The sequence below is a fragment of the Mesocricetus auratus genome, unplaced genomic scaffold, assembly GCF_017639785.1.
Source record: "Mesocricetus auratus isolate SY011 unplaced genomic scaffold, BCM_Maur_2.0 Super-Scaffold_100022, whole genome shotgun sequence".
Taxonomy (NCBI): Eukaryota; Metazoa; Chordata; class Mammalia; order Rodentia; family Cricetidae; genus Mesocricetus; species Mesocricetus auratus.
In genome coordinates, this window is record NW_024429203.1 from 22710569 (window position 1) to 22722738 (window position 12170).

Below are 12170 nucleotides of genomic sequence, written 5' to 3' on the forward strand. Positions count from 1 at the left end.
ATCTTTCCTAGTCGGGGTTCCCGACCCCTGCGGACTGTGAGGAGACTGGAATTCACGAAGACCTAGGTTCCCCGCATGGTGGATAAAAGTGTGCACCTATGCATTTTGCCCTGAAAAATAGTTAACCGTCACTAGGGTCTGCAGTCCCTAAGTTAACAACTGTCTGCTGCCTGGGCGGAGGCGCTCCAAGCTGACTGACACTTGATCTTAAGGGGACGTTCCCCAAAGACCCCAAAAATTGCCTGTAGAGTTCAACCCCTAGGACGGCCAGGGACAGCGTGGCCCCGCTTTGCCCGGATAGGATTCCCAAGTATCTGTCGCCCCGGGTCAGCGACTTTGGGAAGGGCCCCGCGACCTCGCTGGAGTCCGCGTGCGGGCTCCCGGGGCGGGGCGGAGGCGGGGTGGGGCGTGGTCCTAGGCCCGGCCCCGCCCCGGCGCTGACGTCTCGCGGCTGGAGGCTCGGCGGATCAGCCAGTCCGCCGGAGCGCGAGCGCCGGGCCCGGTCGGTTGGCTGCTCGCGGTGGGGAGGTTGAGGCGGAGGAGCGCGTGCTGGGCCCTGCAGTAGCGGTTACTGCCCCGCGTCACCGACGGGGTCCTGTGGGATCACCCGCTGGCTTCGGTGCCCGGGTTGTGGCACGACGCGGGGACTCCCCGTAACCCCTTGGTCAGCCGCTTCGGTTTGGGGGCATAGCCCACCGCCCGCTCCACAGCATGCGTACCTCCTACACCGTGACCCTGCCCGAGGAGCCTCCCGCTGCCCCCTTCCCCGCCCTCGCCAAGGAGTTACGGCCGCGCTCCCCTCTGTCCCCGTCCCTGCTGCTCTCCACCTTCGTGGGGCTTCTGCTCAACAAAGCTAAGGTACGCGGGGCCCTTTTCTGGGACCTCCCACGCCGAAGGTCTGGGGTCCTGCATGCTCCCGAGACCTACCCCAATCCACCACGAGTCCCTGAACCCCCCGGGACGTTCTTTCCCAGCTTTTTCCCCTCTTTTCTGAGGGTATCCTGACAAGGGATGCTCCCTTCCCTGGAAATCGTAGGCTTGCTCCGGACGCTTCCCCTCTTGATATCCAAGCCCCTAAAGCCCCCAGACCCCCTCCCTGGGTGACTCGGGCACCTGGTGGCTCTTGGACTCTTAGTTCCAGTCACCTATCAAGACAGGTGCAGGCGAGAGTAACCTTGACTAGGGCTGGTGTGTGTCTAGAGGGAACAGACTGCACACCGGACTCGGGGATGACTCCTCCTAGGCCAAACTCCAACAAGGAAGGTGGATCAAAGGGGTGCCTCCCTTTCTCTGTTCCCAAATAGGCGCTCTCCCAAGGGTCAGTTGCCAGGGTGCTTTGACCCTGTGAAGGGCAGAGGTTGTAGACAGGTGAGAGAATGATCCCTTCTCTTCCTGGCTCTCTTCAGTTGTGGAGTGGGCAGTGGATTCCTTGATTGAAGCAGCTCATGGAGTATGCTGGGGCTAAGGCTGGGCACTGTCCCTTTGGGAAAGAGAGAAGGGGCCTGAGCTTGACAGGTCTTATGTAACAGGCACCAGCTCCCGTGTTGGCAGTGCGTGCCCTGCCCCGTGCCAGGGCTACACCAGGCTCCTTGGTTGCAGCCAGGACACACGCTGACCCTCACCGTGCAGATAAAGCAAGACTGCCCCGCAGCTGGGGTCTCCAGTGTGAAGTCACAATCTCAGCCCACCTTTCTTCCAGGCCCACCCCCAGATGCCAGCCCTCATTACCCAGTGGCAGGCTGTTTGAGCCCCCGCTCCTGCCCTGGCAGAGGAGTCCTGTTTACTATGGAAGTGGCATCTGCTCTGTAGAACAGTGCTTGCTACTGAGTCAAAGCTAGGTTTGCCGATGGCTGAGTGTCAGGGCCAAACTTTCTCAACGCTGCACCTGAGTCCCAGCTGGAATCATTTCCTTGTGCTGTCACTGTGAGAGGCTGGCTCTGCAGGGTTTCTGTCCCACCTTTTCAGTCCTAGCCTCTTTCCCTGCCAGCCCTGAGGTAGGATTGTTTGCCCTGTGAGAAAGGTCACTCCTGGGACATTTTGTTCCTCTCTGGAATGGAAAGTACTGACTTTCCCTGGAGCTCCTGATTTCCTATTCATGGCAGAAGAATATCTGGGCTGGCTTAGAGCAGCCCTGCTCCCCCATCCTCTCCCACCCCCAAGCCCTGTAAAACCCCACCTTCTACACAGAGCACTCAGAAGTTGGCAAGTGGAGTCAGGCATGGTGGTGAATGCCTATAGACTCATCCCTTGGGAGGCAGAGGCAGGAGGATAGCTTTGAGTTTAAGACTAATCTGTTCTACATAATGAATTTCAATCCAGCCAGCACTATATAGTGAGACCGTGTCTAAGAAAGGAAAAAAGAACTTGCCGAGTGTTTGGGGTTTCAGGAAATCTTAGATAAAAACATGACTCCCCACACTAAAAAGAAAAAATTAGTCACAGGGTCCTAATGGTGATTTAGAATAGCCTGTCCCTTTTTCCCACCCCCAAGAGAATCACTGGGGCCCAGAATACTAACCATGGAGGACAAAATGCGCTTCCCACCTTCCAGTGGCCCCGGGACCCTGAAAACAGGTGTGCCTTTATGGACTGGTGACTGCGTCTCCCTTTCCACACCCTCACTAGTGCTGGGATAGGTGCCTCAGCTGAGCCCGCCTTGTGGATGTGGACATGGTCACCAGTGATAGGATGCTTTGCATCTCTACAGCCTGTTTAGACCGATGTCGTCTCAGGCACAGGGGGTAAGGACAAGTAGAGAGCTACCAAAAGCAAGTGTGAGTGGGCATCGTGTGCGGGCACCTTTGGTGGGTACCTCCAAGTGGGCATCATGGAGATCGCAGCTGTGCTTTCTTGTTGGGCGCTGGGGAAGAGGGAGTTGTGTTTTACCACTTTATCCAAAGCTCTGATAAGATCTTTGTCCTCAGGGACTGTCTCTGTGGTAGCCCCCTTATAGGGCCCACTGCTGTCGTCAGCAAGGCAAGAATTCCCATTTTGCCACTACCAGGGGTTGAACCCAGGACCTTACAAACGCTAGGCAAGCCCAGTCAACCACGACACCCAGTGGTGGGATTCACATTTTTGGGGGGCCACCTAGGGTTAGCACTACAGGCCAGGGCAGTCAGTGGAGGATGCTACACTCTACCTGCTGACAACAGATGGTCCCTCCAGCCGAAGCTTTAAACTGTGTCTCTCTTCTGGGTATGCTTTCGTCTCTACCTGCTAGAGGTGGACCTGACAACTGACCAGGGGAGGGACCCTCTTACTTGTGGGATGGGCAGGGCACTTCCTGAGAAAAGCCCTCGCTCGGCCTGCTGCCCCTTCCCCCCTTCAAGCTGACAGTCTCATGGGTTTTGAGCCGCTGACAGCCTCCTAGGCTGTCAGCACACAGCATGAGTAATTTTAGCTGAGTTATTTCAGGCTCCTGTTCTGATGAGGGTTGAGCTGGCCCCACGCATGCCCCAGCCAATGTTGCTCCAGAGTTGCCTTCTCCAAGATCCCCTTCCTAAGCAAGGGGGGTGGCAGACTCATCCACAAACCCATCCCCTGTTTCCTTAACCCTTTGAGCCTGAAGGTTTTCTGATTCCCAGGTGGTGTGCCCAGGGTTAGCTAAGAGACCTTGACAAATAACGCTCAGAGCCTGCAATCTCGCACCTGTTCTCTCCAGCCCCCTCACCAGCCTCCACAGCAGAGACTGGAGTGCCACCTTCAGCCAGGTGCCTCCTCTGCCTGATAGCACATGCTGCGCAGTGTTTCCAGCCAGTGGCTGGTTGGGATGTTGAAACCTGAGGCGGGCGGGCGGGCAGGGAGGATCCTCCTGCCTTGGCTCAGCCCTTAGAAGCTGAGTTCAGCTGGAAGGAATTCCACCTGTCTCTGGCAACACCGAATGGCAGGCAGCTTGAGTTTTTCCCAGCTGAAGATCGAAACTCAATTAGAATGGTTTGTTATTTAACCTTTCTCAACCCCCCTTAAAGTGCCAGTTATGATGGTTCCTTCATACTTGGAACGTCTATGTCAAATATAGGTCATATGGAGAAGAACCTGGATTTGGGATATGAAACCTCTTCTTGTTTCACAAAGCTCAGACTAGCCTTTGGGTTCACTGATGTATGTAGCCGAGGCTGACCGTGAATCCCTAATCCTCCTGCCTCCACTTCCAAGTGCTGGAATTGCAGGCATTCCTCACCATGCCTGACCTAGACTTTCAGTTTCTTCTAGCAAGAAAGTTATATTCCTGGTTTGTGAATCCTAGCCTCTAGCTTTAGTATCTAGTCTCCACTGCAGCAGAGAAAGTAAAGGCAGAGAAGCCAGGTGTGGCAGCTCACACCTGCAGTCCCAGAACTCAGGAAGCTGAGCAAGAGGATTGCTACAAGTTCACTGTGCTACCCAGTGAGACCATAAAAGAGCAAAGCCCTGGAAAATGGTTTGTGTGTTGACATTCCTCCATCCTCTATTCTCCAAGACTCATAAACCAGGGTTGAAAAGAGAACAGTCTGCCAGGGGGTGGTGGCACACACCCTTAATCCCGGCACTCGGGAGCTAGAGGCAGGTTTCTTTGAAACCCTGTCTCAAAGAAAGAAAGGAGCACTCCAGTGGGGAGGGGAGGGGTGTTGAATAGAGAGCTGTACAGACCCAGGCTCTGAGCCTCTTTATATGACACACATTCTTTGCTTACAGAATTCAAAGAGTGCCCAGGGTCTGGCTGGTCTTCGAAACCTTGGAAACACGGTAAGTTCCTCCCAACTCATTTTTTTTCCAGGACAGTAGAGGCCATGCCCTATTCTCCTGCCTGGGATAATCCAGCAGAGTCCCCTCCTGGCTCCAGCTAACCTCCTATCCTATAGGGCAGTCCGCACCTGCCCTTCCTGGCTGGTGTTTCAGTGAATTGCTGGGCTCTGTCTCACCCGCCCCCGGCAGGAAACACAGAAAGGAAGTTGCCCTTGTCACTGCCAGCTTGCTGCTCTCCTGGACCTTCCTCCCGGCTCCCATCATTTCCCACCCACTTCTGACCAGTATGCCCACACCCTTTTGTACACCTCAATAGGAAATAACCAATTATATGGCCTTGCCCCATAGTGGGGGCTTGCCTCCCTCCTCCCTGCCTCCACTCAGGAAAGAGGAACCTTTTTGAATCGATGAAACAGAGAGCCTTTGGTTGCAAGTAGTAGAAATGCTGGGTAAGGGTCTTAACTCCATCGCCATGTTCCAGCTTTCTGTCCCTATGACAGATACATGAGATAAATCAACTTAAAAGGACAGTAAGTTTGTTGGGCTGTTTTAGTTCATGGCTAACTTATTGGCTCTGTTGCTTTGGGTGTGTGACAAGGTAGTGCAGCAAACAAAACCATTCACCTCGTGGTCAGGATGCAAAAAGAGGAGAGATTGGTTGGGGTCCTTCAGGCCTCTTCAGAGGCAAGCCTCCCCAATACGTGAAGACCTCCCAGTGGGTCCCATCTCTTCAATTTGCTATAACATCCCCACAGTTCCACTAGCTGGGAATCCACAGCTTGTAGAAAACTTAGAACTATGCACGCCCACTAATTGCCCAGATTGTCTCTCGTAGTGCTTCATGAACTCAATTCTTCAGTGCCTGAGCAACACCCGAGAGTTGAGAGATTACTGCCTTCAAAGGCTATACCTGCGGGACCTCAGCCACACCAGCAGCGCACACACAGCCCTCATGGAAGGTGAGGAGCCCCGCGTGAGCGTGGCCGTGCTTCCGTTCCCAGCTCTGTTCTGTTCTACCAGACTGAACTTAGTTGTGTTGTGGATACACTCCACTCCTCTATTTTTCTTTATTTGCCTGTGGTTTGTTGGGATTCGTTCCAGAATCTGTTGTTTGAGACACAGCCTTACTGTGCAACCTTGGTTGGACCCAAGCACTTGATTCTCCTGCTTCAGCCTCCCAAGTGTTGGGATTACAGGTGTACAACGCCATGCCTAACTCCAGTTTCAGGGTTCTATCTTGTTTGTTCATTGGTTGATTGACCCATGGCTTGGTTGGATGACCATCTTGTTTATTTGAGACAGGGTCTCATGTAGCCCAAGGTGACCTTGAACTCCTGATCCTCCTACCTTAACTTGGGATCATGGGTGTGCACTACCACACCTAGTTCAAGGTTTTATATGTGTATGTATACACACACACACACACACACACACACACCTGGGACTGGAAAGATAGCTCGGTGGTTGAGAGAGAGACATCTGCTCTTACAGAGGACCAGATTTGGTTCCCAGAACCCATGTCTGGCAGCCTACAATGACCTGTAACTCTAGCTCCAGGGGATCCAGTACCTCCTTCTGGCATACACACACACACACACACACACACACACACACACACACACACACACACTTTCAAATAAAATCACTTTTTACAAAAGAAAATATCTCACCTTTCCTCCACCTTCTTTCTGGTTGTTCTTTCAACAGAATTTGCAAAACTAATCCAGACCATATGGACGTCATCCCCCAATGATGTGGTGAGCCCATCTGAGTTCAAGACCCAGATTCAGAGATACGCACCACGCTTCGTTGGCTATAAGTAAGAGCCTCGAATGCATGTTCTCCCCCACGTGGGGGGTGGCACAAGCAGGGTGTTGTTAGATGCTGCTCACTTTTTTGGGGTTCAGTCAGCAGGATGCTCAGGAATTCCTTCGCTTCCTCCTGGATGGGCTCCACAATGAGGTGAACCGGGTGACTGTGAGGCCCAAGCCCAGCCCTGAGAACCTTGATCACCTCCCGTAAGTAAGAGAAGAATGCTGCTGTAAAGTCTTTGTGAACTTGAGATTCATGCCATTTCTTTGAGAGTAATGATCTGGGGAGAATCAGATTTGCTTTGTTGTTTTTAAACATGAGATTTTGTTTTGGTGATGGTAGTGTGTGTTGTCTGTTACTGGGGATTGTACCTAGGGCCTTATACATGATGGGCCTTGTATGTGATAGACGAGCCCTCTGCCACTAAGTTACATTCTCAGGATTGCTTTTGAAGATTAGAAGGTTGAAGCCAGGCTTGGTGGTACACACCTGTAATCCTAGACTTCAAAAAAGCTGAGGGAAGAGACCAGCCTGGGCTAACCCTGTTTGAAGGAAACCATGGCTTGGGATGTACAGCTCAGTGTGGCTGTGTGAGGATCATGATCAAGGCCTAGGGTTCCATGCTCAGCACCACAGAAACACATTGCGTATAAATACATCCTAACTGATAGCACCTAAGCCTATCAGGGTTTGAGTTCTAACCCAACTCTCTTCCTGTCTGTGGTTCCCAGTGATGATGAAAAGGGGCGACAGATGTGGAGGAAGTATCTAGAGAGGGAAGACAGTCGGATTGGGGGTAAGTACACAGACAAGAAAATACCTGTGTCTGCTGTCCCCTACTTTTGCTTGAGAAGCCCTGAGGATCGTTTTCCCAGGGAACCCTGCCTGTGATTCTCAAGACCAAGGCAAGAGCAGGGCGAAAAGAAAGGCAAGCACTCAGTATGTGCAGCACGCCCTGACTTTCTCTTCCCCAGATCTCTTTGTTGGCCAACTGAAGAGCTCCCTGACATGCACCGACTGTGGCTACTGCTCGACAGTCTTCGATCCCTTCTGGGACCTCTCGTTGCCCATTGCAAAGGTATACCCACTGTGGCCCAGTGCCAGCTCCCTCTTGGGCTTTGCAAGGTTACGGACAGCTGACCTGGACATTTTTTCTCTCCAGAGAGGCTATCCTGAGGTGACATTAATGGATTGTATGAGGCTCTTCACCAAAGAGGATGTGCTGGATGGGGACGAGAAACCAGTAAGTACTCCTCAGTGGCAGAGAAGCCATCCGTAGTACCTGGATGGGAAAGGGCCACCTGGGGCTAACCCCTGTTGTCTCTTTCAGACATGCTGCCGCTGCCGAGCCAGGAAGCGATGTATAAAGAAATTCTCCGTGCAGAGGTTCCCAAAGATCTTGGTGCTCCGTATCCTTAACCCCCAGGGTTGGGAGCTGACTTTTGGGGGTGACTAATGGCAAGGGACCAAAAGGAGAGGGGAGCAGAGTAGGGAAATAAAACAGGGTAGGCTTCTGTGTTTGTCTTCCTGGTTCCTGACAAGAGCTGCTTCTCCAAGGACTCTCTTCCTGCTTTTTGTCCTTGACTGGAGACAATCACAGACCTGAAGCGGTTCTCGGAATCCAGGATACGAACCAGCAAGCTCACAACATTTGTGAATTTTCCACTAAGAGACCTGGACTTGAGAGAATTTGCTTCAGAAAACACCAGTGAGTATACTTCATCAGAAGGAAGCCTGAAGCTGAGCGGCAGAGGCGGGAGGAAGCTAGCGAGAGTTAGGAAGACTGGTGAGATACAGATCAGCAGGTAAAGGTGCTGATGCCCTGAGATTGATCCCCAAAACCACACAGGAGAGAATTGAACACTGACTCCTTCACGATTTCCCTCTGACCTACACATACACACAATGAGTAGCTAAAATTAAATTTCACCTTTTTTTAAGTAGAAGCTATGGTTTCTTTAAGGGAAAAGGGAAGGGAAGGAACATGGGGGCAGGAATGCCTCGAGGGCTTGACACCTGCATTTCCTCCTCAGACCATGCTGTTTACAACCTGTACGCTGTGTCCAATCACTCCGGAACCACCATGGGAGGCCACTATACAGCCTACTGCCGAAGTCCAGTCACGGGCGAATGGCACACTTTCAATGACTCCAGGTGAGAAATGGGCTTCAGACAGGGCTCCTAGGCAGCAGGCCACGTCACATGGCTTCCATCTTGAATGGATAAAGTCAAGGCCAAAAGCTACATCACACACACAGGACTGTGCTACCCTCTCTGGGGCTGTCCACAATGGCCATGGTGGCTTACAACTGCAACCAAACATCTGAGAGGTGAAGACAAGATGATTAGGAGCTGAAGGTCATCCTCAGCTACACTGCAAGTTTGAAGTCAGCCTGGGCTGTGTGAGACCCTGTCTCCAAAAGAGACAGACAGCTCAGCGGTTAAGAGCTCCTACCGCGCTTGCTGAGGACAAGGGCTTATCGCCATTAGCCACCATGGGCACCTACACTCAGTGCAAGTACCCACACACATACCACATACACATATTTAAAAATAATAAAAATCTTGACCAAAAAAAAAAAACCTCTCACAGGTCAGAGGCAGAGAGCTTAGGTTGGCATAGAGAAGTTTGCACCTCCGCCACTCAGCTCTGTCTCCGGTGGCCTTCCTTGACAGGCTCTGACCTTTCCCTGATCTTTCCACAGTGTCACACCCATGTCCTCCAGCCAAGTGCGCACCAGCGACGCCTATTTGCTCTTCTATGAACTGGCCAGTCCACCCTCCCGTATGTAGCATTGAGGAGCTACAGCCCTTCCCTCTTCCCTGTGGCAGCCCCACGTCCTAAGTTTTTAAAAAATTCAGAAAAAAGCCACAAAAAACAACAACAAAATCCTGACAAGTAAGAGAAAAATAAAGTAAAATAAAGCTGCCGAGCCGAAGTTGATACCGCCTGGTCGGGGTCTGGAGCAAGGAGCCCGGTGCCCATGAGCCACAGCCGGTCAGGGGAGACGGACCGATGCGGAGACGGAGTCAGCAGTGTTCCTCAGCTCCTCGGCTTCTCTTGTTTGCATTTTTAAGCTTGTGGTTTTTTCCTGTGTGTAATAAACAACAGTGGTCTGTGGGGAGAAGACAGATCCTCAGTCCACCTGCTGCCCTCTCCTGCCCCACACCTTCTGGGAGGACAGCGCCCTCTGGAGCCTGCTGTGAGCATCGCTGCCGGATTGAGCTTGGGCGGAGCCTGCACGGAGTCCCCGCCCCTGGACTTGCTCACCAGGCCAGAAAAGAAACACCTATGAGCCAAGAGCCCTCTTAACGCTGCTAAGTCCAGGGGTACAGATGAGGGGGACATCTTTGAAAAAAGCTGGTTTGGGTTTTCAAAAGCCCACTTTTTTTTTTTTTTTAAATTAACTGTAACGAACATGTTCCGACTGGAGATGCCGTCCTTCTGGTGAGACATTCTGCTGGGACACTGGACTGGCCCTCTATTTTTGTTGTTTTTTTGTTTTGTTTTGTTTTGTCTTTGTTTTTTTCTCTCTCTCCAAATACAACTTCCCTAATGCAACACCACACCTGTGGTGTTAGGTGAGTGTCGGCCAGACCCAAGCATAGTCACAGTAGACCTGAGATCTAAATAAGTTTCCTGTTTTGAAGGTTTTTTTTTCCTTTTTTTTTTATGTTTTGGATAGAATCTAGTTGCCTCCAAGAATTGTGCCTTATAGCATCTGGGGACCAGGGGGTAACTTCCCCTTCCTGAGATATCCCTCAACTGTTTCCCTTTATCCCAGTGCCATGTTCAAAGCCTCTTGGGGAAATGAGGTGCTGCCCTGAGCCCCTGGCTTGTTGTACATTGCAGTGAGGTTTAGAGGGAAGTGGATAAAGGATGTTTAAGACAGTGTATGAAGTTCTTCCTGCGTCCTCTTCCACCCCTGGTCGACTCCCCAGCTGTCTGAAGGACAGCACAGGCCCCTTGTCCCAGGCTTCGCTTTAATTTATTCTCTTCCTAAGGCCCTGTACCCCAAGCTTCCTGCCACCTGTCCCTTTCTCAGAGTCTCCTGGACAAAGGCCCTCTGGACTGAGCTTCTCAGGGACACCCATGCCACCCTTTAACCCCCTCTTGGCATCAGTCTTTGGTCCTGCCCTGGGAGCTTGAGCCTGGATGTCTGGGGATGTCTTGTATGATTCTTTCCCATGGACTTGATTTGGCCCTCAGTCATTAGGCAAAACTCCATGCTGTCCCAAGAGCCAAGCTATTCAGCACTAAGGCATTTTGCACACCCCCACAGGTGGGCCTGGCTTATGCCCTCAGAACCTGGAGTGCTTGAGTGTTCCCAGGATGAGGCACCCGAGAAAGACACCCGGAGTTTACCTGGCCTGATACCCTTCTCTGGGGAAGACTGTGAACCTGAGCCCAAGGGCTGGTGTACACTTGTTTACTATGTAAGCAGGAGTAGAATGTCTAATGTATGTACAGTGGAGCCTTGTACAGAATAAATAGTAACTTTGAGAAAGAAGCTGCTGGTGTGACAGTCTTGATTTGGGAGGGGCTTAAATCCGGGAAGTGCTCCCAGATAGGGCCACACACACACACAGGTCACTTCCGCTGATCTGTGAGCACTACATTCTAGAAACTTACACACCTGTTGTGTGTGTGTGTGTGTGTGTGTGTGTGTGTGTGTGTGTGTGTGTGTGGTTTTTAGCGACAGGATTTCTCTGCATAGCTCTGGTCATCCTGGAACTTGCTGGCATCAAACTCAGAGATTCACCTGCTTCTACCTCTGGAGTACTGGGATTAAAAGCACGGCACCATCACCATCTGGCATTCAATTCTTTTTTTTTTTTTCTTTAAGCTTAAATAGCATGTATTTCAGATGTCATTCTGCATCTGGATTCCCAGATTTTCTTTGTGTTAATATGTATTTTATTTTGACTAAAATGTTTGAGGTGTATGATACTTCCAAAGACACCATCAGTATCATCTTTCCAAGGACATTATCCTGTAGGGCACTATCTAAACATCAGAGAAAACTGACATACCTGATGGGTTTTTTTGTTTGTTTGTTTGTTTTCTTTTTTCAAAACAGGGTTTCTCTGTGTAGCCTTGTAGACCAGGCTGGCCTCAAACTCACAGAGATCTGCCTACCTCTGCCTCCTGAGTGGTGACTCTTTTTCAAATGTGTTTATACTTAGTGGGGGAGGGGTGCATGCGCATACTGGTAGAGGTCGGAGAACAACATGCGAAAGTCATCTCTCTCCTCCACCATGGAGGTCCCAGGGGTCAGAACAGGCCATCAGACTGGTACAAGTGCTTTTACTTGCTAAGCCACTTGGACAGCCAACCCCCTTTTAAAATACAGGCTCTCTGTAGCCCAGGCTGGCCTTGAACTCACAGCAATTCTTCCACTCTAAAATACAAAGTGTCAAGATTACAGAGATGAGCCACCGTACCTAGCTCACATTTCTGTAAAACAAACAAAAAACTGATCTGTGTAGACCAGACCTCTGCTGCAGACCTCTCCAACAGGTACTGAATACAGTGTCGCTTGTCTTAGAGAAAACTGTCATGACTAGGACCTTCCCCCACTTCCCATTAAGGCTTAGAAATAGCTACCTCTGTGTTAAAGGGTTGATCCCCT

General features: G+C 51.3%; 1 protein-coding gene across 6 annotated transcripts in view; it reads left to right on the forward strand.

Moving 5' to 3' along the window:
* The window catches only part of Usp2 (ubiquitin specific peptidase 2), a 29089-nt gene extending 18041 nt beyond the window's left edge, over positions 1-11048 (forward strand). For 3 of the 6 annotated variants that reach the window (XM_040729922.1, XM_040729924.1, XM_040729923.1), the window contains exons 3-13: positions 4675-4725; positions 5561-5684; positions 6433-6544; positions 6633-6743; positions 7269-7333; positions 7512-7615; positions 7700-7780; positions 7868-7946; positions 8138-8245; positions 8571-8691; positions 9243-11048. In XM_040729922.1, the coding sequence (XP_040585856.1) occupies positions 4675-4725; positions 5561-5684; positions 6433-6544; positions 6633-6743; positions 7269-7333; positions 7512-7615; positions 7700-7780; positions 7868-7946; positions 8138-8245; positions 8571-8691; positions 9243-9330 (1044 nt within the window). In that variant the 3' untranslated portion in view covers positions 9331-11048. Of the gene's footprint in view, positions 1-499; positions 859-2705; positions 2742-4674; positions 4726-5560; positions 5685-6432; positions 6545-6632; positions 6744-7268; positions 7334-7511; positions 7616-7699; positions 7781-7867; positions 7947-8137; positions 8246-8570; positions 8692-9242 lie in introns of those variants that run through there. The other 3 variants (XR_005870298.1, XM_040729925.1, XM_040729926.1) reach the window with 3 other exon arrangements.
* Positions 11049-12170: the final 1122 nt, after the last annotated feature.